The sequence below is a fragment of the Pygocentrus nattereri genome, chromosome 11 (genome assembly GCF_015220715.1).
Source record: "Pygocentrus nattereri isolate fPygNat1 chromosome 11, fPygNat1.pri, whole genome shotgun sequence".
NCBI lineage: Eukaryota > Metazoa > Chordata > Actinopteri > Characiformes > Serrasalmidae > Pygocentrus > Pygocentrus nattereri.
In genome coordinates, this window is record NC_051221.1 from 16,057,522 (window position 1) to 16,082,982 (window position 25,461).

General features: G+C 39.8%; 1 protein-coding gene across 4 annotated transcripts in view; it reads right to left on the reverse strand.

Moving 5' to 3' along the window:
• The window catches only part of enox2 (ecto-NOX disulfide-thiol exchanger 2), a 253,893-nt gene that overhangs the window by 7,639 nt on the left and 220,793 nt on the right, over positions 1-25,461 (reverse strand). For 3 of the 4 annotated variants that reach the window (XM_017721483.2, XM_017721484.2, XM_017721486.2), the window contains 6 exons: positions 22,010-22,124; positions 19,185-19,268; positions 15,485-15,675; positions 6,443-6,583; positions 2,695-2,751; positions 469-577 (listed from right to left, as the gene is read on the reverse strand). In XM_017721483.2, coding sequence (XP_017576972.1) covers positions 469-577; positions 2,695-2,751; positions 6,443-6,583; positions 15,485-15,675; positions 19,185-19,268; positions 22,010-22,124 — 697 coding nt within the window. The remainder of the gene's footprint in view (positions 1-468; positions 578-2,694; positions 2,752-6,442; positions 6,584-15,484; positions 15,676-19,184; positions 19,269-22,009; positions 22,125-25,461) is intronic. The other variant, XM_017721487.2, reaches the window with a different exon arrangement.

Sequence of the window (25,461 nt, forward strand, 5' to 3'; positions counted from 1 at the left end):
GACAGATGTGCAAAGTACCAGTTTATTCCAGCAGGGCATTTTATGTCAATCAATTCAAACCCTTCGCAACAAAGCAAAAAACTGTAAATCTATGTCTGAGCCAGTCTGTCTCTGCTATTGCATGTGAATGTGTGAAAGTCAGCTTTGGGCTTCACATTTTGTAGTATGGGTTGTGTCTCAAAATTGGGGCACCTGGTTTGGGCTTTAATGTCATACTCATGTATATCTCTAAAACACACTCAGTTCACTGCACTCTTTGACTGTGATGTGGGCAAGCAGCCAAAATTCCAGCCATTAAAACCTTCAGACGTGATGAAGAAACTCATTTGGCCAGACAATTAACACACATGCCGTTACAGAGAGCTGGGGATAATGAGGAGATTTTTTAATATCGTCTTCTGGCAGATTTGATAAAGCAGGAAAAACAAGAGACGCATCACAGACACTCAGAAAGCTCTACACACATACCCACAAGCAGGGCCTCTCTCTCTGACTTGACGGGGCTGGGAGGACCCTTCTCCGGCAGGCTCTCCTTCTCTTGACTACATGAAACCACCGCCGACACTGCTGCTACATCCTACAGCCAGAGAAAAACACAGCTAGTGTCAGACAGAGTGCAGTGTGCTGCAATACACAAACACGAACAGGCTATAGACAGACATAACCTCTTAAACTAAAGCTTCATCATTCTGCTGTTCATCCTAATGTTTATTATACAGTAAGTGCTGTGAATTACTCAGTAATCACAATGAAACTAATATGTAAGTTATAGTGTTGTTACAAGAGCACAGAAGGACATCTGGACCTCTGGACTTAAGGAAGTCTAAGGGGTTTCAATTTTATTTCTGTTTAATACATATCTTTTTAAATAAATATTTAAATATTTCAATAAAAATCACACATTACAATGAGACTAATATACAAAGAGAATTAATATGGCTACGAATAAAACATAAAGGAGTGCAATGTTTAATATCTATTTACTGCATGCAGGAAGCAAAACAGCTCATTCATACCTGATTATTTACATGATTTAGTGATTTATCTTTGTATTTTAGGTGTAATTTAACATATCACCAGATGACCACATTATTCCTTGAATATTTATATATATATATATATATATATATATATATATATATATATAGAGTAGCTTCCCTTAGATTCAGTTAAAGGGGAATTTCACCAGTTTTTCTGCAGAATTCAATGTAAATAAAGACATTCAAGATGGTCTGATGTGGTAACCAGTGAATTGTCTGTAAGTTTCTCTACAGTTATACCAGACATCAACATCAAAACACTGAATGACTTTATTTGCATCTTAATGTAATTATATCACAATATTTCCTCTTTAATATGAGCCTTAAAAGCTTATTTAGCCACAAAAGAGATTTTATGAGTAAGCAAGTGTATTTAAAATGGATGATAGTGGATGGTATTTAAAATGGATGATGTATTTAAAAAGTATACAATGTATACTTATATACATGCCTAATGTAAGTATCCAACAAAGTAAACAAATGAGTTTTAATATCTATGCATTTGAATAATGATGTCTATCTCTGGCACCCAGCGGTATATGGACACAGACAGGCAGATAGATGGAATGGAAGACATTGACAGCATGTGAGGGACACAGAGGCAGCACAGGAATTCAGAGTGTTAGTGATGCTAAGGCTGCATTGGGCTGCTTCTGATAGAGTGATGGAGTGGCTCTTGAGTGTGTGAATGTGTGTGTTCATCTGCTGGGTGACCGGACTGAAAGGACAGGTCAGGTCATGCCCCACTCTGACCCCTGGATGGCCCTCTTCCTCTCCCCATGCTGTCCTCCTCTTCTCTGCTGGTTCCCCAGGCCTGCGCCCAGTTGTGTCAGAGTGATTTATCCTGCCACAAATAAAGTTCACTCCCCGCTCCAATGCCCTCTAATGATCTGTCATGTTGCTGGCGGAAGCTGCTGAAAGACGAGGGTGGCCAGAAGTGGAGCAAAGGAGGCAGAGGAAGGAGGGAGAAGAAGGAGGTAGAGGAAGGAGGCAGTGAAAGCATGGAGGAAAGGGATCAGTTAGGAAGGACAGGAAGATAGGAGAGGAAGCTGGGCGAGGAAGGATAAAGAAAGGGCAGGGTGAGGAACGAGACAGAGCCAGGAGAGAGAGAAAACAGGCAGATGAAGGAGGGAGATGAAAGAGGCAAAGGGAAGGAGGGAGATGGAAGAGGGAGAGGAAGCAGGGAAAGGAAGGTGGGATAGGAAGATGGGAGAGGACGGAGGAAGAGGAAGGAGGCAGAGCCAAAAGAGGCAGAGAAAACAGGCTGATGAAGGAAGGAGAGGAAGCAGCAAAAGCAAGGAAGGAGAAGAAATAGGCAGAGGAAGGGGTGAGATGAAGAAGGGAGAGGAAGCGAGAGATAAAAGAGGCAGAGGAAGCAGAGAGCAGAAATATGGTGTGTGTGGGCGGGTAGTGAGGCATAATGACCAAGATGATGGGAGCATAAATAAAGGAAAGAAGAGATGGAGAAGGAAAGGAAGAGAGATGGAGAGACAGAAGTAATGGCTGATGTGATGGGAACTGGTTGTATGGACAGAAGGAGAGAGGGAGAAAGAGAGAGAGACAGAAGGAGAGAGGGAGAGAAGGAGAGAGGGAGAGAGAGGGAGAGACACTGATGTGTTAGTATGGACAGCAGGCAGAGATGGAGATCACTTACGTTGGTGTGATTTGCACTTTCATCACTGCCTCTGTCATCCCGCTCTGGCCTCTCCATCTACAGGCAATTAAAAACAGTCACTGAATAGAGTAGACACTCACTCACGCTCACACACACACACACACACACACAGGCGTATGGTACCAAGACTAAGGACAGACACGGAAATGGCACACATTCTGCCACTGTATTATGTATGAATCTGGAACATGAGCCTAAATGTGCAGTTTAGGCACCACAGTATAGTGCAATCTCTCCCTCATACATATGCATTCAGAGAAGAACTGCACAAAAGTGGGTTGAGATATTACAAGTGCTGCTGATTACATGTTCTGCTCAACTCACTAAAGTTTGAGCAACTTGCGGTGGAAGTTTTGCACGGATGTTGGTCCACTTTCTAAAATCAGGCATACATTTGCATTAGTTGTGTTATTGACGGGCTTCCTTTAACAATGGTAGCAGGTGTTGCAGTTAGAACGAGGCAGGAGCTTCAAACATGTGCTTTAAGAATGTTTACCATCAGATAAAACTGTATAAACTCTCAGGACCAGGTGGACATACGTGAGAAGAAATATCACCAAATATACTGTAATGTGGCCACAATACGTGCACACAGTCCATGCTATTGTTTCATAAAATCCATTTTCAACCAGAGTAAAATAACACAGTGTAGAATGTTTTGGTCGGAAAAAAAACACTGTTCACTTCATTGCTGATGTTTCATTTTGTGTTTTGTCTACAGCTTGTTGACGGTTACATAACCTCACTGTGCCGTTTAAACTCCGGGCAATTAAGAGGCAGTGCTACGCTCAGTTTGCATGATTAGCTGCAGGCTTAGTGAATCAAACATTAAATTCAGGTGCGTTGTGAGAACATATTGTGGACGAATCAAGGCCTTTTTCGTTGTGCTCACCAATGTAAATCTGGCCCTGAGTCTCTATAGGAAAGAAGCAGATGCTTACAAATAAGAAATTAACAACAGAGGGAGGAGCCTGCGGTACACAACAGAGAGTGAGAACTAACCACACTGATGAGGGTCAGCTTTACAAATGTGTTTCTAAAAACGGCAGGCGCGGACCAAAAGCCTCCCGAGGATATTCTCTCTTTTAATCAAACACAAATAATGGCGCCATCTGACAGCGCCGATGACCCGTTCCATACTGCCGAAAGGAACTTACAGAAATGAAGTGACTGTTCAAGGCTGAAGGGGTGAGGAGGCTGATGGAATGTTCTGTAGTGTGTAATGACTGCTGATGTAATTTCAGTTGGTTAACCTAAAAGAGTGGCCCGAGTGCTGAGAAAGGACAGGACAATAAGGAAGATAATTAACCACAGCATGCAGGACACACACACACACACACACACACACACACACACACACACACACACACACACACACACACACACAAAACATCAGCACACATGCAAAAATTAACAGCTCTCACTATCAGCGGCCACAGATCTACAGGAGAAACAACAGCAGTAAATTGATTTCCTTTTGCTCCATTAATGAGTCTGTCTCAGATGATTCATTTGGGTATCATGTGTTCATGGCCTCCCCTGCTCTGTACGCACCACTGATTCTCATACTAATCTCATCTCATTGCAGGCATCAGCATTAAAGCAGCACACAGCATTTCTGTCACTCTCTCTGCTTTACCTTATCAGCCATCAGTCAGCCAGCAGGTCAAAACTGATTCAACCGAGTAACGTGATAAAATGCAGCTTAATGCAAAAAAATCTGCTTCCCACTAAAGGGGGCCAAGACTTAACCAAATCTGTCCATGCAAGATAAAAAGCAAATACTACACAGCATGTGTTGGTGGTATTAAATCTGAGTTTGTATTCGATTCAGTATCTCACCTGTCCTCTGCAAATCAAAAGTTTGGATACTCACTCACAGTAGTTTTTCCTCATTTTGACTACTTTTCATGAAGTGATGACATCAAAACTTTGACAAAAGTAACATTTTGTTGTCCAAACTCCCCCCAGAACAGCTGCTGTGTTTAAATGACGTAGAAAACTCAAAACTAAAAAAATATGTGTTTTGCTTTTCTTTGCACAGTGATAATGTAGGTGTATAAAAGTGTAAATAAACCATAACTACTTAAGTTTTAAACTCCTCAAAGTGGCTCACATCTTTCTGATGCAGTAGTGGATGCAGTGAGATGTAGTGGTGAATGCCACTCCTATCCTCCTATTACTGTTCTATATTACAAGGCTGGAACTTGGCGACTTTAGACTGGCTGCATCTCCCTGTGTGTAATGTTCAAGTCAAATTATGTCACCTACTATAGATTCATAGACTAGGTTTAACCCTATCAACAGCATAGATTTAATGAGGCAATTAGGTGTGTCTAAGCTTTTGGCTTCCATTTTGCTTTGGTCCGATAAAAAAAAAAACAAACAAACTGTCCTATAAGCAAACCAGTCATGAGGCTGTCCCTGATGAAAGATGTGTTTGTGCACAGCAGTGGAAGAAATGGAGTAAACTGGAAGTGGCTTGTGACCACTGCATGCTACAGAGGTGCCATAAGTTTTCATCAATGCAGCAGCTGTGGGTGTGTTTGCACACACACACAGCGTGCTTTCAGAGCCATAGGGCACATTCAATCTCACTCCCAACATCTGAAACACTCGGCTTGCATTCGCACCAGCTCTACTAACAAAGTATGCAGTCGTAAAATTAAGCATCTCAAAAGGCTGTGACCCTTCACTAGACGAAGTTCAGAACTTATCGGAAAGCAGGAACATTTGTCCTGAGCTTCATTCTGAGCTGGTCTGGGCTGCACCAGCTTTGCCCAAGTTTGTACTTAGTTTGTAAATCTTTACTATGTACTCAGTTAACACCAGTTTCAAACTATCACTTCATGAAATCTGGTTGCACCTCAAATCCTTATGGTCATGTCTTAAGTGGTGACAACAAACTAATGGCAAATGCTAAATACTGTTGTTTCAACAGGACAACGGCAAGTTCAGAAACAATAAACACGCTACTGTGCAAACATAAGCCCATCGCCCCTACCACTTAGCCCCTAGCCTTCCGCTTTGCATGTTTATGCCTAGGGGTAGAGTATCACGACTGTTGTTGAGATAGAGTGGTAGGGCAAACGACCAAAGAACCCCACAAATGTGAGTATATTCACAGTGAAAAACTAAGATAACCACTGTATTATCTTAGTTTACTGTTATTTTGATGTATTATGGTTATTTTTATTACTTTTTTTATTATTGTGTTACCTTCTCTTTATAAAAAGCATAAAGAAATCGCTAGTAGTATGCTGATGTGTATGCATTTCTAAATACTAAAGAACAGGGAGGGAATTTGTTTAGTGGTAAATTTTAAATCTAAATCATCTAAAGAATGTGGCCCTTTGCTAGCAAAGCAGGAAAGCCTGATGTGTGATCTCTAAACTGATTCTGGAGCAGGGACATTCTCTTTGAACTTTGTGCACCTGAATATTTTCACTTCACCTCAAATCCCCTGAACATATTTGGTAGACCAGACTCATTAATACAGTGTCCTCAAACTGACAGCCTTCATCCTCTTCATCCTTCCTTCTCTTCACCAGACTAAACACGCACAGTGCGGACAGCATCAGGAGGAAAAAAGGACTTGGTGATTTTTACTGCAGCCTCAGGCTTAGACAGTGATCGACAACATCTCCCAGAACAGCATGTGAGAGATGAATTATATGAGGAGAGGTTCTATATGTACTCTTTGTGTGTTTGTGTGTGTGTTACTCACAGGAAGAGTGTGTGATGCAGGAAAGGCCTGTATTCTTTCCTTAAGGCTCTGGATTTGACTCTCCAGCTGCTGTTTGTCATCTGTGCTCTTTTCCAGCTCCATATCTTTCTGTTTAAGCTCCTCACGGATCTTCAGTAGTTGCTGCAGAAATTAACCGAAAGTCCAAATTACATATAAACATTTACACATGCTTGCATGTATGCGCGCACACACACACACACACACACACACACACACACACACAGTGTGTCAAAATGCATTTATAATAGGGCTGTCAACATGTCAAACATACTGTATGTGTGCAGCTGGGCTTCAGCCTGAACTATTACAGATGGCCTCAAGGGTCAAAGTAGGAAAATGTGTTAATTTGTTGATACATGCAACAATCTGAAGGTGCTAATTCAACTATACCAATTTCTGAAAAAGTGGAAATATAGATCAACAGTATTCCCTCTTTTTTACTGGCCAAAATAATGGTTAAAAAACCTAATAAAAAAAATAATAATTCCATTTAACTGGAATAACTATATATAGTGTCACTACAATTCTTAACTGCTCTAGCATAATCAGATTAAACTGTAGTGATGCACTCAGCTGTTTCCTAGAGAATAATAATTGGGTTGAGTGGTGAGATTAGACAGTTACTCTGCTTACAGAAACACACTGTGCTTCTGTAAACACCGTCTCTGTATGTTGCACTAAGGCTTTAGAGGAAATATTTAATTCTAATGTATATGTGAATGGGACAGAATGTTCTTTTTAATCTTGATTTTGACACAAACACTTACTAGATGGATTATTGTTAGGAATCGTTATTGCGATGTTGGCCTTTGTAACACTGGCATTGCAGAACGCAGCAATATGGAAATGATCCTCTAACCAATCAGTGAATGTTCTGTTGTGAGCTATGAGCAATTATAGCCACACAAGATTAGTTTCTGTGGAGGTTCTGAAATTTACCAAGGTATTCAGATGATCTAACAAAAGATTCTGACTCCCTTCTCGAAACTAACTCCCATTTACATGCTTGCCCATTACACAGGCATATGGATGCAATGTGACATGCTTGTTGTAGCAACATTAGCTTTGTAGCTCCAGCACTGGACTACAGAAGTTTCTTCAATATATTGAAATTCATACGGCAATAGCAATATGCAGATATAATTGTGGTATTTTGTTCATATTGTGCAAATCCTTTTCACAGACAACACAAACCATTTCATATGCCTTAAACCCCGATGGCCCCCAAAAACTCATTCAACATAAGTAATTTAGTGCTGACAAATTTGAATCATAAATATTGAACGTTGCTTTTAACTGGTTCATGAAACACTAAGTATGTCTGTAGAGATGCTTCATGCACTGCATGCAGAGACAAGTACATCTACACCCTTTGGCAGGTCCAGATAAGTGTATTCTCTGTATGTGTGATATATATTTCCAGCCTCTGAAGCTATCCTGGTGGCATGCATCTGCTGTGACAGACGTCTGCTGACCCCCAGGGGCAAGACAGCACCGGTACTCTGCTGTTAGGGAGGTAATATTTGGACAGTCTGTATTTTTCAGCCAACGCCAGGTAAATAGATTCTATGCCTTGGGGATGTTTGTTTCTATGGAGCAGCTCAGGTGGTGCTCTGATTAAATACAGCAGAGCCCCATACACAGCAACTCTATCACAAGCAGTGGGGGAAACCTGTTTGAAGACCCATGCTGTCGAATCCTCTGTCAATTAGTAACTGTACTGTGTGTGCATATACATGTGCGTTTTGCTTGTGCATGCTTCATGCACAATACCCATGCATGTGCATGCCTATGCTGATGGAGTTCTGTCGAATATAAGTGCTACTGTATAAGCTATACAGTCATGTGTGGTCAAGTGGTTTTGTTTAAAGAAGTCACGTAGCTTCCAGAGTGGTGTGGCCAGTCTAAAACCTGTTCCGTAATAGAAAAAATAATGCATTTATATGAGACTTTCTGTGTTATGTTCGTGTCAAGCTGACTGTGCCACACTTTTCCCACACTTGGTTTAATACTTCTTATAGCACATTTGCCAAAAACTTGGGCATTTCAAACTTTCATGGAACATATGATCTTTGTCTGTTATAATTTTGTCATGAATCCTTTATTTCAGGGCCTAACTCTGAATATTACTAGAGGAGTTTGTTAGCTGTCTGCTGAGCTGATCAGCCTAGTTTTAGTTAAGAAAATAACTTTCAGCCTGGTTCTGTTTGTTCTTACACAGGGTATCTTCAGCCAATCACATTTTAGGAATGGAATTGTGCACTGTACACAGAAAAAGGGATTGGTTTTAAAACAGGTATTTTACAACAGCTTCAATCATGCCTGACCCAATCAGATTTTAGAAGAGAAATGTTCAGAAGCGCAAGCTCAAACCTGTTGATAAAGAATGCAAATTGAATGTAAATGTAGTTTGCATGTTTCAAACATGCTGAGGCCAAAATTACAGTGAAATAGTTTACTCTCCTGCTAGGTTAGGGTTAGGTGAGAGTCGTTGAGGTGCTTGCATGTAAACCAGCGTCAGCAGAGCTGTGTAGATCACAGCAGATACAGCACATTAGTGCTCATTAAGAACCACACCGTTTACACTAGGGGTCAAGCTGAGAACTCAGTGGAACCATACAGGAGACATTCTCCAGGCTGCATAAAAGCTGAAGAGGGCTACAGACAGGGATTCTATCATAGAAACATACTGTATGTGCGTAGCTGGGCTTCAGCCTGAACTATTACAGATGGCCTCAAGGGTCAAACTAAGAAAATGTGTTAATTTGTTGATACAGGCAACAATCTGAAGGTGCTAATTCAACTACACCAATTTCTGAAAAAGTGGAAATTTAGATCAACAGTATGTACTCTTTTTTACTGGCCAAAATAATGGTTTAAAAAAAACAAACAAAAAAAACCTTGTAATTAAAAAAAATTATTCCATTTAACTGGAATAACTATATATAGTGTCACTACAATTCTTAACTGCTCTAGCATAATCAGATTAAACTGTAGTGATGCACTCAGCTGTTTCCTAGAGAATAATAATTGGGTTGAGTGGTGAGATTAGACAGTTACTCTGCTTACAGAAACACACTGTGCTTCTGTAAACACCGTCTCTGCCTCTGTATGTTGCACTAAATCTTTAGAGGAAATATTTCATTCTAATGTATATAAACACTTTTACTGCATGGATTATTGTTAGGAATCGTTGTCGCGATGTTGGCCTTTGCAATACTGACATTGCTAATACAGCACATTAGTGCTCATTAAGAACCACACCATTTACGTTCTCAAGGAGGCCAAGTTCTGCCACACTTTGAATCACACTCAGCCCATCCCTGCTTCACACTGCTCACAGCTAGAAGTGTATGACTGTGTGACATACATTTTCAGGCCCAAAATTTCTGTAATGTAGAGAAAGGAGTATGACCTTATGTGTTGGCATTGTATTAAAACCAATGTTGATGTGTGTATTTGGGTGTTTTCGCATGTGGATATACATATTTGTGAATGTGGTGATTAATTCACACGTACAAGCTGTGGATCTGGAACAGAGTCACGTGTAATTCTCTCACTGTGTTTTCACAGAGCAGTGAGCCAGACTGGCCTCCTTTCTTCTTCAATTCAGAGAAGCCACACTGAGTGAACAGATTCAGTAAAAATGCACCCAGAAGCACGCCTTCTAGCTAGGGGTCAGGCTGAGAACTCAGCGGAACCATGCAGGAATGATGCTCCAGGCTGGAGCTCACACTGAAAATAGCTCCAATCCCCCCCGGGAACAAAGAGAAAAAAAAACTCATAATAAAGGAGTAGGACTAGATAGCTGACTGGATGGCTGGCATCAAACTTTGCATGCAGTTTAGTCTGAGTCAAAAAGTACAGTGTTTTTGATGCTCACAGTGTGTGTTTCTGGTATAGTGAGGAGGAGGAGTGTGTTCGGTGGACACTGGGCTGTTTATGAACTCATGAATGAACAAAATATAGATTTTTGATTGTGTGTTATTAAGATCTGGCAACAGCCTAATTAAGATTAGATTAAGAGACCCTTATTAGTCCCACAACGGGAAAATTTCACATCTGCATTTAACTCATCCGTGAAGTGAAACACCACATACATACTAGTGAGCACACACACACACACTAGGGAGTGTAAGCACACTTTCCCAGAGTGGTGGTCAGCCCTACCTGCAACGCCCGGGGAGCAGTTGGGGGTTAGGTGCCTTGCTCAAGGACACATCAGTCACATACTGTCGACTCTGAAGATCAAACTGGCGACCTTCTGGTCACAGGGCCGTTTTCCTAAACTCCAGCCCATGACTGTTCCAAAGATTTGTGTGTGAATTAAGAGAAACCCAAGCTAATGAAGAGAAACCTGAGTTAATGACTTTTTTTTTCAACTAAATCAAGCAGTGCCACATGGCTCTGCACACATTAGTAAGTCTGGATCTTCAGGTAGAGGGGAGGTATCACAATGATTCATTGTGAAAACAAGTCACATTCCCAGACTAATCTTCTTTTGAATTACTGGCAACTTCGAAGACCACCAAAACTATCGAATGCCTTCCTCAGATTTTGAGTCCTTAGTAACTTCTCTTAGTGATATGATCCCCAATATTGTTTTAGTAAGAAACTGTAATATCCATACAGATAACTGTACCAGTGAATTTAGTAGTTTTAACTCATTCTAGGCTGTTTTAAACAGTTTGTTAATTTCTTAAATCATTAAACAGGCCCCATTCTGGACTTGGTCTGCTGCTTCGGGATTACACCAAATCATTTCACTCCTATTGAGTTCCCTATTTCTTACCATAAAATTGTGTGTTTTCATGCTCCTTTTCCTTAAATAAGCCAAATGTCAAACATATCAATCAAAGTGAACTAACCAGGTGATTGACTCCTTTCCCAGCCCAGCCTGTTACATTTCTTCTGCTCTGAACACTTTAAAGGTTTCTTTCACTCATACTACACCATGGTACACCCATGAGCTTTGCCAGTTAGAAACTATGAGCCACCACTTAGAGAGACTCACTTCAATGACTGGTCTTAAATGGTCCATGATCCATAAATGTATGCACTCAGAGCATATATTACATTACAAGCACTGTCTTGTTACTGCTAGAGAAGGAAACAGGACGTCTTTTTTGCTATAGTCAATACCCTATTCAAGCTACCTTTCATCACTCTACTGAACGAAACTACTGATTCGTTGTTTTTTTTTTTACTTCTTACCTCAGCTGCTGTTGCTTTTGGTGGGTTTGATAACTACTTCTCTCCGTTTTTAAATCTGTTTCAGAAAACCATGTGTCTCAGCTTTTTCACAGTCTAAGGCTTCCACCTGTCAGCTTGATCCACTTCTTACTAGTTGAGTTAATGCTTGTTGGCCCTCTATTTCCCCCTTGACAACAGCAATAATTAACTCATTCCTTACCTCTAATTTTGTAACCGCATCACTGAAATCGCTGCCTTGTCTGCATTCTATCCTCATCCACACTGACCTCATTGTTGTCTTTTGTATCATCTCTCATGCATTACTATTGGAAGACTGGGTTGGTTTGGAGTTGCTGGTGTTGCCCATTGCTGGTTTACCTCATATTTTACCGTTTGTGCAAACTAGGAATTTCAGGTCTGAGTACTCCCCAGAATGTCCCCCAAGGGTGAGTACTGGGTCCTCTGGAGTTCATCATATATTTCCTACCACTGGGAATTTTTCTCCGTCATCATGGAAGTATATGACACCCAGCTCAGCCTTTCCTCAAAGCCCACTACCCTTGCTCCTTCTGCTCTAATTAATAGCTTTCAAGACAATCCCAATTTTTTTTCAAGTTAAATGGTAATAAAAGTGAGGCTCTCCTCACTGGTTCACACTATAAGAAATATGCAGAGTTAATTTATGTATCGACAGCCACTCAGTACCCTTTCCTCCCAAGTCAAGAGCCTTGGTGTAATCCTGGACCATGTGCTCACTTTCGAGCTACATATTATTAATATAACCTGGACTGCTTTTCTTCAGTTCTGCAATACTTCTGCAAACTTCAACTGTTTTGTACCCAGACACTGGAAGTCTCTCCCTCTATTTATTTGTCAATTGGATTCTATCTGTTTAAATCTTAAAACACGTCTGTACAAGATGACACATTCTGTTTGCTACACTTATTTGTTTTCCATTTTCTGTAATTTTTTTTGTTTGATGACCTTGGATTTCTTAAAAAGTGCCATTAAAGAAAATATAATAATAATAATAATAATAATAATAATTACTACTACTGGCATGAATTACAAATACTATCTTTATAACATAAAGCAGTATAATATAATAGCCTGGGCCCAATGATAGTTCACCAAGTTACCATGGTAACAACCCCCGGTTAAAGTAAAAACTCATTTAGCACCAGTTTAGAAACCTTCCATTTATTTATAACCTCATGCAAACCATTATTGTTGTTGCTGTTATTATATTTAACATGTTATGCATCAAAGCAAACTAATCCTAAACAGCTACTTTGTTCATTTACTACTGCCTTTTTAAGTCATTTTAGAATAACAAACAAAATCACTTTATTAAACCTACCTGCTTGTTCTGGACCTCTTTCCATAAGGTGAATATTAACCTAAAGCAACTCTGCAGATGCTTTTCAATAAATATAAATGATCACAGAGTACTAAAGCAGAGATTTTCTTTTCTCTTTCCATCCGTGCTAGTGTACGTTGGGCTGTAATGGATGACATGTCCTCAAAAAGAAGCTGGTATGTTTATCCTCTACAGCACTCTTTCATATTGCACCACTCAAAACAACAATCTATCCATCTGGAGATGGGCAGGACAACCAGACGTGTGTGTGGGAGCAGGTCTGTCTTAGTGTCTAATCACCAGTATCTTCAGCACATGTGTGATGATGTGGCGTACTGAGTCATGCTCAAGAGGCAACATTATGTTCTTGTGTGGTGCACGGGTGTTTGTGTATGTTTGTGTGTTCTAATGTAAAACAACATTTTTTATTTGTCTTCAATCTTTCCAGTCTGTTTTCTAATGGCCACATTTATGTTTACATACATAACCATCCTGTTGGTGTCTATTCTGCCCATACAGAGGCATACAAACTGTCGAAACAACAACAGCTTAAGCATATGTCATGAGTCACAATGAAAGTATGGTGTTTTGAGTGTATATATCCACCTGTGTAAGAGTGCTGTCTTGCTCTTTTAAATACAGCATGTACAAGCATAAAGTATATTACATCTGTATAGGAAATTGTGGTGATGCTACAGCGCCCAGGAATGATTTAGTTTGATAGACAAATGAGTAAACTTTGGACTATACAGTTGTTTGTCAGGTCTAATTATATGTTTGCTGATTTGAAGTGAAAATATGTCAACACATCCTCTGCAGGGAAGAAACTTAAATATAGCATTTTGTTTTGCAAATTTTAGAGCACAACTGCTATTTTTTTATGTTGAACATATTGGGGGAAAAAAAAACTCAAAAAATGTCAAAAATTTAGATTATTTACTTATTTTTTATTTAATTATTTAATTTGCGTTACATTCAGCAATAATCACTAAGAAATATATACAAAGAAAAATATACAAAATATTGTTTGAATAGGGTGCCAAAACATTTGCATATGATTAAATATGGCCACTGATGTGATAATCTAAGCATTCTCTATTGCACATTCTTCAACACCCTAAAATAAATCCCTTTTGCTAACCAAAAATTAAATGATGTACGGGTAACAACATATTTTGTCTGTTTGAGATTAATAATTAACAAAAATCTACTTTTTCCTCAGGCCATCCTAAAGGCAGTTTAAAAACAAAGTGCTGGCAAAACTGAGAGTGTAGTGAGTGCTTTATCACAGTGGAATATGTGCAGATATCTTTACTGAAATTGCCTCTTGTAAATAATCAAATAATTATGTGGGTAAAATTTGAAAGAGTTTGAAAGAAGGAACATAAGCTATTTTACAGAGGTGGGTGATATGGCAAAAATCTAATACAGCAATACTGTAAACAATTCTCACTATACACAGTATATCATAATATATTTTTTTCAGTTTTTTTTTTACTTTCTTTATAATAATACATGCAGTTGCCCTACAAGTATTGATGATATGTACAATATGTTCAAAGAATACTAAATTGTATTTTAACATCATTTACCACAATAATGATATCGCCATATTGCCCAGCCCTACTATCTTGCTATGACTTTTACTAGGCTAGCCTGTTGCAACATTTAAACACTTCGATTTTCCAAAAGATATTATTTTCTGCACTTAGACATCTGACATATGGGGTTTGACCTTCCCTGTTTGAGTGAGTGATATACTTATGAATATTACAAAAATCGCGGGTATGCTGTGAGTGTGAGAGTGCTGCTTTAACTAGCAGCATATTTCTGCATTCATGATGAAGGCTATTATCTTTTGATAGAAAGAGTAATGACAAAGTAGTGGTGGCAGTAAAGTGGACAAATTAAATAACCTAACACAAGCTTTATTTGCCTTAAATGTCTTAGTGTGTAGCAGTGAAGCTCCATTACTTGTTTTCTTCTCTGGCTTCTCTTATATAAAATTGCATATTGTGCATTGTATATAAGTATGTGCTGCACTGTATGTCTACTGTGTACTGTGCTGTCACATAGTTGCATTACATCTTGACGCACAGGTAAAAGTTACCACTGACCTTACACTTACAGGATCGAGTATAATCTTTTATTGGACATGACCAAATAAAGTATGTAGATCTATCAGTAAAAAAAAAAAAACAGCATTACAAGTCTTGACTTCCCACAGTGAATTGTCCCTTCTTTACTGCTTTATTGCTCTGCAATACTGTACTAATGTACAAGGCTTTTCTCTTTGTTATTTATTTAAAGCCATGCCGTATTATGATGGTCATTATTTTCATTTATTCATTTATTTATTTTCACTTATTTCCCCACTGATGATGATTTTGTCTTACTCTTGGAGATCAATAAATCTTGTGAAATGTCAGTAATAAACAACACATTGATTTCAAACATTTATGACCAACCTTTTGCATGCCCTGTAGGGCCTGTTGCAGGAAGCTGAGTTGTTGTTGCCGTGTGTTGTCCTCCTCAGAGCGTTGTGGCTGGGTCTTACTCTGCTCCTGCTTCAGCAGCTCCACCTCATTCCTGTATGCATCCAGTTGACACCTCAGACTATCATTCTCCTCCCTCAGGGCCTCTACCTGAGCCATCGGCCCTAAGAGACAGAGAGGGAGAGATAAGATAAGTCTACAGAGGGCGGGGCTCATAAACAAAAATAAATCAGGTCACTCAGAGCAGAACAAATATATTAACGGTTCCATTCTAACGTTCCAATCCCAAAATGGATAAAACTACATTAAAAGAAGTTCATTACATGTCAGTGCTGTCTGTGGGCCTAATGTAATTCACTAGTATGCTGCTATTAGAAGCAGCAGTTGTGTTTATATTTATAAAGACATGCTCAGTAATATGCATCAACATAGCTAGCATATAGCTCAGAGCATAAACAGCCTAACGAGTACACCAGAGCTAGCAACTTCCTTTAGTTACTGACTGTCAGCTCCTGAGGTGCTGCACAGTATGCGTAATACATTCAAATAAATTAACCAAGTGGCTTGTGAAACTAAAAATATATTGATATGTGTTGTCTTTAACTAAATGGTTTGTGAAAAAGATAAACAGCAATGAATGTATATTTCAATGAAAACTGTTTTGATCCAAAGAGAATTACTTTCCAATGAAACCCAAATAAACTGCACAGATTTCATTTTGTTCCTTCAACAATTTCTGTATCGAACGAAGTCTGTGTACACTAACTACTCTGTTTAACTGAACAGAAATGAAAGAAATCTGTGGCACAACTGAAGTTAGGGCTGGGTGATAAAACGATAACAATAACTACTGCGATATACCTTTCCTGGAACAGTTAAAGATTATAATACTTTCAGTTTCGTTTTTTTCTTAGCAGAACACATTTCCAATTATTTTAAATGGTTTCAAGCCCTGGTAAAAGATAAAACATGGGGTGGTATGCATGAATCTAAGAGGCAGACAGTCATAGAAAGCCTCCCTATCCACTCAAGCTGGCAGAACTGGGGAGAGGCAGAGAGACAGAGAAATGAAGAGAAGAGGATGGGATAATGACAGAGAAAAGGAGAGAACAAGAGCAAGTAAATGAGAGAGAGATTGGGTAAGATCTTACAGAGTAAAATGGTGAAGAGACAGAGAGAGACAAAGACAGGTTGAGTGAAGATGGTACTGAGTGAGTAAAAATAGAGCATTAAAGGAGTGAGGGAGGGAGGAAGAGAGACGAGGACAGTGAAGGTGGGAAAAAAGCCTGGGATGCAAACAAGAACACAAGATGACAGAACGTGAGGGCTAGAAAAGGCAGGATGAAAAACAATAGATGAAGTAGGTACTTCAGCAGAGAGGAGACAGAAAGAGAAAATGCAGGGCTGCAGAGTGACTCAGGAAGAGGAATGAGAGAAAAACACAGTAGTCATGTGAGGAGTGCGTGTGTGTCACGGGGGGTAAGTGACTGTGATGGTGAGAACAGCAGAGCAAAAAGAGTGAATGGACTGAGAGGAGAGGAAGAGGAGGGAGGATGAAGAGTGAAGAGAAAGATGAGAGTGCTTCTAAAAGGCTTTATCTGGGCTAAAACCAAAGTGCATCATTCCTCTGTGGCTGGGCTGCAATCACAAGCTAATTAGAGAGGATTAAATGGAGAGAATGTGTATTACTTAACGCTTGACTTAATGCGACATAGGCAGTGGTATTACATAGCTGTAATTAAATGGCTGCGGTAAGGTCGTTTCCATTCAGTGAGCGCTCAGCAATCAGTCTGATCTGAGGGCGGACAGCCAGGGGAAAACATCCCGTCCATCCTGGCTGGAGGAACTGATCTGATCTGTCTTTCAGGCTGGAGGTGGAGCAGGGGGAGCTCTGCAGTATTAGTGCAGCTCAGTAGGGCCCATAGGGGTGGAGATAAGGGGTGAGACTGGAGGGGATTTGGAGCAGTCTAGTACTGTTGCAAGTTACACCATTACCTGGAGCAAGGTACACAGTATACCACAATGTAAAAAATGACAACGTGAGATATCAGCTGCAATCTATTAATTAAGCCATCTAATATTATAACATTGCCTGAATATGTGCAACAACATTAATCACTCTTTTCCTTCAAATTTTGTTTAAAATATCATGAGATTATTCAACTGTAAATCTAATATCCAGAATAAAACCAAATGACAGGTTAACGTCCATTTTACACTGGATGAGGTAACCACACCACTTAACGCAATGTGCCATGCACAAGACACTCTTGTGTGAATCAACGAAGCCTTTTACACCAAAGGTGTGCATCATGAGGCGATGCTTAGCAAACTTACTTTTTGTGTCTATGTTTTGACACTCGCTAGCTAGCTAGAGGGAGCACAAAAAACTTCTAGCTAGAGGGAGCACAAAATGAGGATTCTTTTTACATTGTGCAATGTAGGCTCATCAAAACATGAGACAGCTATGATGTAAGATGTGGCAGCAGCACTGAACTAGTATACACTTGTTGGGAAAAAATAACAGAAATCAGGGAATCAGAAATCAAAGAAGAGTCAATGTAATTTAATTTAAACTTAAATAAGGTTATATTAGCTTTTTGATTACTATAATAAAACAAATGTGCACAGGAAATGCTCATCAATGCGATGTTTGTCAGCCATGTCTGGTGTGAAATAACAAGTGCTATGGAGTAGATTATGCTTAAGATGCATAATGTGTCGCCATTGGTGTGAAATCAGCGCAAATTCATTGTTACACCCCTACCTATAAAGAAAATTAGCAACCTAAAGAGCCAAAGCACTTTATTTAACATTATCATTACAATCAAGTAAATAAAGTTAAAAAAGGTAAAAAATAAGAAGTGTGGGTAATGGAATCTCCAAGAAGATGTAGTTCTCCTACTAAACAGTAAACTAAAGTTACTGGTATTCACAAGACTGTGATTGATGCAACATTTTCCTCAAAAGCAACTATATACGACAAGCAAATTAATTTCTTATGAAATCCTTAATATTAAAATCTGCATGCAATCCTTCGGATGCAATCCTGAAGACTTTTAAACTGCAAGGCTTTGCTTGTCCTGCTAAAAAGTTGGTTAAGAGAGAAAGAAAGACAAGAGAATGAGAGAGAATATTGATAGGTTTGCCTCCTAAAGTTCCCAGCCCAAATATGCAGTTCACCTCCTGAAGCATGGCAGGCTGCTGCATGGAGTTGTGCAGGTTCTGCTCTACTGGCTCTGGACCTTCGCTCGTTAGCACTGATTAGCTTGGTGGGGAAACAGTCAGCGCTGAGGAAGGCCTGAGTGATATCTAAATCAGGCTGTCTGAAACTATGAGAGATGATGATTAGGTTAGTTCAAACTCATTTAGCGGAGATGGACAGAGAGGAGTTCAAGGATCTCTCCTTCGTTCCACAGCTTGTACTGGTAACTGGCAGGTGTGAAATATTTGTTTTCGGAAATGAGGAAGGTGTTGAATTAATCCCACCATCAGCCAAGTGGATAGCATGCCCTTTTCCCTCTCACGGCATCCTTTCAAACATCTGACAACACACTGACAGTGATCATTATCATTGTTTTCTAATAACCAAGGTCATGCATGAAAAGGAGTGGGAATCAAAACCTGGTAAATGTATGATTATATTTGCATACATCTGCATGCTAATGTGTACCTGTCACATCTGGGAATCTGTGATAGTTCCATATGTATTTGAAGCCGCACTGAGGAGTGGACCAACAGGGGCCACCTTTCATACCTGCCATAAAGAGTGGTGTGTGTCAAAGCGTGGGCTGAAAATATCAACAGGGCAAAAATAAAATGACAAGCCACGGTGGTGATTTTCCCAGTATCCTCCCAGTGACTCTTAGTGTGCTAAGCAGCTCCTGAGCAGAACAGGCTCTAATGACACTTCAGCGACAAGCAGAACAAACCCAAACGAGCTGAACGAGCAGCTGGCAGGGCCATTCTGAGCCGTGTGCTGCCATGTTCAGCCTGCCAGAGGGGGTTATAGGAGTATAAAAAAGACTAATGGCTTTGGATCATGATGGAATCAGCTGCCAGCTCTTAGATTTGATGTCTTGTGCTTGGGGTCTAATGGCTCCCCTGCCAGCAATGCCACTGACAGGGGCAGACATATTGACAGCAGAGAAGTGAAAAGGCTCACCAATCATTGCCCCTGCTGTAACCTTTTAAAAACTCTGACCTCTCACCTGTCCGAGTGGCTTCTTTCACATTCGTTTCCAGTGCTGGTGTGGGCAGGTGTTTTCCAGGGGGCCTTCACACCTGTTGGCTTGGCTGTGTAGTGTAGTGGCAAATATAGGTAAATGCTTCAAAGCCTTGCAGAGGATAGTCCATCTATGAGATTTCTAAATCCTTGAGAGGGATTTGACTGATGGTAGTATAACAGAATACTAGTTATGTGGTCCAAACTAGACGGTGAATAAAGAGGGTTCTATGACAGTGTTTTTGTTTTAGCAAGATTTCTGAAGCATAAAATACAGCCAATTTTATAGTGCTAACCTCAGAGAAGTGGGAGGTTCTCAATGATCTAATTAATATAAATTACCATCTTGTCTATTCTGGTATGTAAAGGGCATGGTGCTCTTGTCAACTGCCGCAGCAAGATTCCACGGACAAATGACTGATAGTCAGTGGGGTGATGCAGGATTTTGACCCAGAACAGAATATCTGAACTGCCGCAGTACTGTAATTGGACTAATTGGTCTGCAAATGCTATTCAACAAACAGCTCAGTGGATGCAATAGGAAAATTTGTTCCAATCAGTCTTTATCATCTCATTCAACTAATTAAACATGAATTATTCCTGCAGGGCAATTATAAGATTGGCATAACAACATAGAAGACATAAAAGACATAAAGCCTAGCTGCATATATTAGTGAAACATTTAAGAGAAAATGCATATCAGCATTTCTGTGTGCTGGTTAATGCTAGCATTGGACCAGTAAAACTCTTTTCATAACTAAAAAAGTTAAAACCCACTAGATACAATATCCATACATTCAAAGTTTTAAGGGGATATAAACCTTTGATTTCCCCTGATGTTCTGTGTAAGAGGAAGAGACCTGAGGCCATTCAAGTTCAATCTTAGTTAGTCTACTCTGCTGACATGCACGCTGACACATTTAAATGTGAATAAATCACATGTTAAGTTTATTTTAACTTCAGCTCTTTGATATTTATTAACACAACATCTGAACAACAGGTATGCTGGACTGGTACAATTCAGCTTGTATTCCCACTTTCAAACAAATAATAGCTACACTCAAATGTTTCCTGCGTAAGCTTTAAGTGATAATAACATTACAAACGCTCAACATAGACATTTGAAGTTGCACAGAAATGTGGGCTGACAAATGCTCACACGTTTGCCATTCAAGCCACAGTGTTACAGTTTAAAAGAGATGTCAAGAGTGCTAGGGGAAAAGAGGAGTCTGTCAGGTTAAAACTAAAATGCATCTCAAACTACTGAGGAACAATTTTGCAGCAGCCAAGACACAGAAAATAAAATGTTATCAGTTGCCATATAACAACAATGTGTTTTTGTCAGAAAAGAGTCTCTTGGAGAATATATGAAAGGTAATGTTTAGACTACCTTATCATATCAGATGTTACCCATTTTCTGGCAAACTCAACGGGCCTCATTCACTCATATTTTCCTCAGTTTTTTCTTAAATTTGTTCTTGAGAAAGATCCTAAGAAAAAGTCTACATCAGATTCATGATGTTCTTAAACCGCAGAACTGTTTGCACCTTTGTGCACTTGGGTGTGCGTAGATTCTGTTCTTACCTATGGACAAATTCCAAATAAGAAATCATTGGTGAATGTCAGAATCTTCATGAAAAAGTAAGTGGGTTTTAAGAAGACATTTCTTCTTAAGAAAGTTTGGGGAATGGGGCCCATTGATTCCTGGACACCATGATCGGCACCAAAAATTCCTAGCAAAAACTCGGATGCACTGATCATCCTTAAAAAGAACAGTGGTCTATGTAAGAAGTGCTACTTCCTACAATAGTCAAGTTACTGGATGGGAAAGCTGTTTTACTAAGAATGCTGTTCAGGAGGTGAACGTTTTGTGGAACAGACAATTCCCATTTTTTATCAAATACATGGGCCCAAATTTATGAATAACATTCATCTAAAATCAGCGCTCATCCTATTCATTCTATTCATATTGAGCACATAAGCTGATTCCAGATCACATTTACTCTGACACATTATATAATTAGCTATTGAGGTGTTTAGAACAACAAGTAAAAAAAAAATGTTGGAACTCAACACAGTTTTCACTTTTCATTTCTAAGCCTATAAAATGTGACAAGGTTTCACTCTGGAAGGCATCTCCTTCAGTGAAAACACTAAATTGAGCAGGGCAGTGGGAAGCCAGGACTTATAACCACTGTTGTAGGGATACGGTGCTGTGCTTCATTGCTGAACCATGCTGGGAAATGGTCGGTGTGTCAGAGGATTACAGTTACCTGAGTCGTCTGAGTCTTTGCTCTCCAGTACGTCTTCCATGTCATCATCAGACATCTCCATCTCTTCCTCCCTGCGGATGCCCATCAGCTCCTCATTATGGATGTTTCTGATCTCCTGCAGGACAGAGAAGAGTGATTTAACCTCTGAGGCTACCAGGACACCTTTCCTAGCCTTTCATTAACACAAAGTATATGGACTGAAAATGTAATAAAGCATGCTCACTAGTCAGCAAGCTCGTTTATATTACACACACACACACACACACACACACACACACACACACACACACACATATATATATATATATATATATATATATAAATATAAATAAAGTCTCCCTCTAGTGCTCTAAGTGTAGACGGAACTGAGCCAGACACAGCGATGCACAGAGAGGCTTTGTGTTGGCTGACCTTGTCGTTTCTGATGGTCAGTGGGCACACGCTGCAGTGAGAGCCTTTTATACACTATAATGGCTGGCATCAGTGCTTGAACGGGGCCTGTGGGGGGGGGGGTTGCGGCCGGCGCAGATCCATTGGGGTGAGAAGGGACACTCAGAGCAGATGTCTCTGCATGGGTGCTGCCTGCTGGCCGACCTAACGGGGGAGCTCAGCAGCTAATGAGGCATGTGCATCGAGGAGGACACAAATGCACATGCGCGCACACAGAAAAAAGCTGCTACGGGGACAAAAACTCACCCCCCAACAAACAAACAAAAAGCTGAGCATAAACACCACCATCTGTCCAGCGCTGCAACACATGATCTCATGGAGGATTACAGGGGTCGAACAGGTAGTGCAAAAAATAAACACACCCATCTGCCTGGAGAGGAAGACAGAGATTTTACAGAGGCAAAGTGAAGAGGCAGAGAGATAGAGACAGCAGGGAGAGAGATAAGGAGAAGTAGGAAAAAAGGGAGAGCGAGTCTGAGAGAGAAAAGGAGAAACAGAAGAGAGAGGGAGAAAAGGAGAAAGTGATGAGAGACAGATGGAGAGAGAAAGAGGGAGTGCTCGAGTGATGAGAGATACAGAGCCAGAGCGGAAGGAAAATTAGAAACAAGAAAAGTTAAATGGAAAATAGGAGAGAAAATAGAGGGATGGAGAGGAGAGAGTAAAAGACAGATTTAAATAGAGGATGCAATGCAGAATATGCAGGAGAAGGGAGAAAGTGAAGAGAAACACATGGAGAGAGGAAGAGAGAGAAATTAAGAGAAATTAGACAGATTCAGTAAAGAAAGACAATAAGTGAGAGTAAGACAGAGTGAAACAGACAGATAGAGAGAGAGAAGGAAAACAAATGCAGAAAGTGAGGAAGGGAGAGAGAAGAGAAACTGACAGTGTAAAAAGAATTAAAAAGAAAGAAGAAAAAAACGAACAGAGTGCGAGGAAGAGGAATAAAGAGAGATTAGACAGACAGATGAAGAGAAAGTAAAGATAGATAATGACGGTCAGGGAAGGAGAGAGACAGATAATAGCAAGAAGAGAAAACTAGAGACGGAGAGAAAACTTGAAGAGAAAAAAACAAAACGCGAAGACAAACAGACTGAATAGAGAGGAGAGCTATAATCTGGTGCGCTGCAGAGAGGCCAGTTTTCTTTTGAAGTCTGCTCTGTAAGACTGTGGCTTTACCCTCATGTTCAATCCTGGGCTCGAGCAGCCACCCAGCTGCCATTCAATTCAGCTCGACTGGCCAATCGCACACAGCTACCTGCCACAGCACTCAGAAAAACAATCAGCACGCTGCTCCAAATGCTTACACTGACTGGACAGAGTGGCCTATTAGAGGCAGCAACTTACCAATGCTTTGATCACACAATGCGCAGACAATCTAACCGGCAGGGGGTGCTCAGAGGGACAAGGAGGTAAAAACTCCAGCTCCAGTATCTAGCCGCTGATGGTGGCTGGCAGTGGTTCAGAAAATGGCTGCTTACCTCAGAATGACTGAGAGTAGCTCAGTCCAAGCATTCATGAAGGTGATGGAAAAGGAGAGCACATGGTGAACTGTCATTACACATGCCATCCACCATCACCCAGCTGCAGACAGGAGCTCCTACTAAAAGCTCTACACACAAACACATCGGTGGGCTAGACTGCTGATAGAGCACTTCCAAAAGCACAATTTTGGGAAAACTGGGACATTTAAAAGCCCCCCCGGGGGGGAAATCCCTACATTTCCTACATTTGTGCATCATTATAGAGGGGAGCTTTCAAGAGCAGCTAGAGATTGCCTTCAAGACATTCATAATGTGTGTACGTGGAGGGAGGTGTTACATACTGTACTATCAAGAAAGAGCGACTGTAAATGAATAAACTAATCAATTTAAAAGCAGCGCACTGATTACATTCTAAATACAAATACTAAACCACCTTACAGGATCGTGGAAATAGACATGATTATTTGAATATATAGACAACCAGCATAACTAGACTAATCTCTTTACTTTATCATATATTTGCACAAGCCAAAAAATGAAATAAATTGTGTATTATTTGTGACACATCAAAAGAAAATAGCAACACAGAGACCATCAGAACACAAGAAGCTGAAACCGAGTATCACATTCACATTAAGAAAACAGGCAGCATTTAAGTATAACTAAATAGAAATATTTAATGTAAAACTATGATAAAGTAATACAGTAGTAGTTTCTTCCATCAATTTTTCAAATTGTCTGCACGAAATACATTATTAAGATGTAAACAAAGCCATTCAGAGTGGTTTGATGTGAAATGAAACTCTGGAGAAACTTACCATGTCAGAATTGTTCACAGCAGCAGTGAGAGGAACAAGTGGTCACATGCATTAAACATTTTACATGAACTTTGTTTTTACATGAACTGTTTCACTTTTTATCTTAAGTGAGCTGCATGGAAAATCTCTTCAAGGAAATATTTAAGCAAGAAGCGGAAAAAAAACTATTATCAAAATTAAATTTAAAACCCCAAACTTAAATTCTGACTCTGAAGTTTTTGACAGCTGCAAAATGACAAATTGCAGGTTTTAAATCTTATTCATTGAGCATATAAATAATCATCAACATCACATTTAAAAACAGCTAAAGTGTGGGGTCACTGAACATTTTGGGTAATAAAAAAAAAATTGTATTTGTGTTGTATATGTTGTGATCTATCACTACCACTGTAAACAAATCTGAGTCAGTAAGTTTTTCCACAATGAACTATTTTACAACAAAACATTCCATATGATCATTCAGGAGGTATTCTTTTAGTGTGTTAAGTCATTAAACCAGCTACATGGATCACCCAGTATGCAAGATGCACATAATAAACTTTTTTATTCCTGATATGCAAACATTCTTGCTGGGATTTTCTTATACAGTCCTTTTAAAAATAGAGATATTCAAACAGCAAATGCCTAACCTTATAGTGAACATATATAAAAAAAATCATAAAGCATGGAGACTGACTACAGCCAGCCTCAATCAAGATGCAAT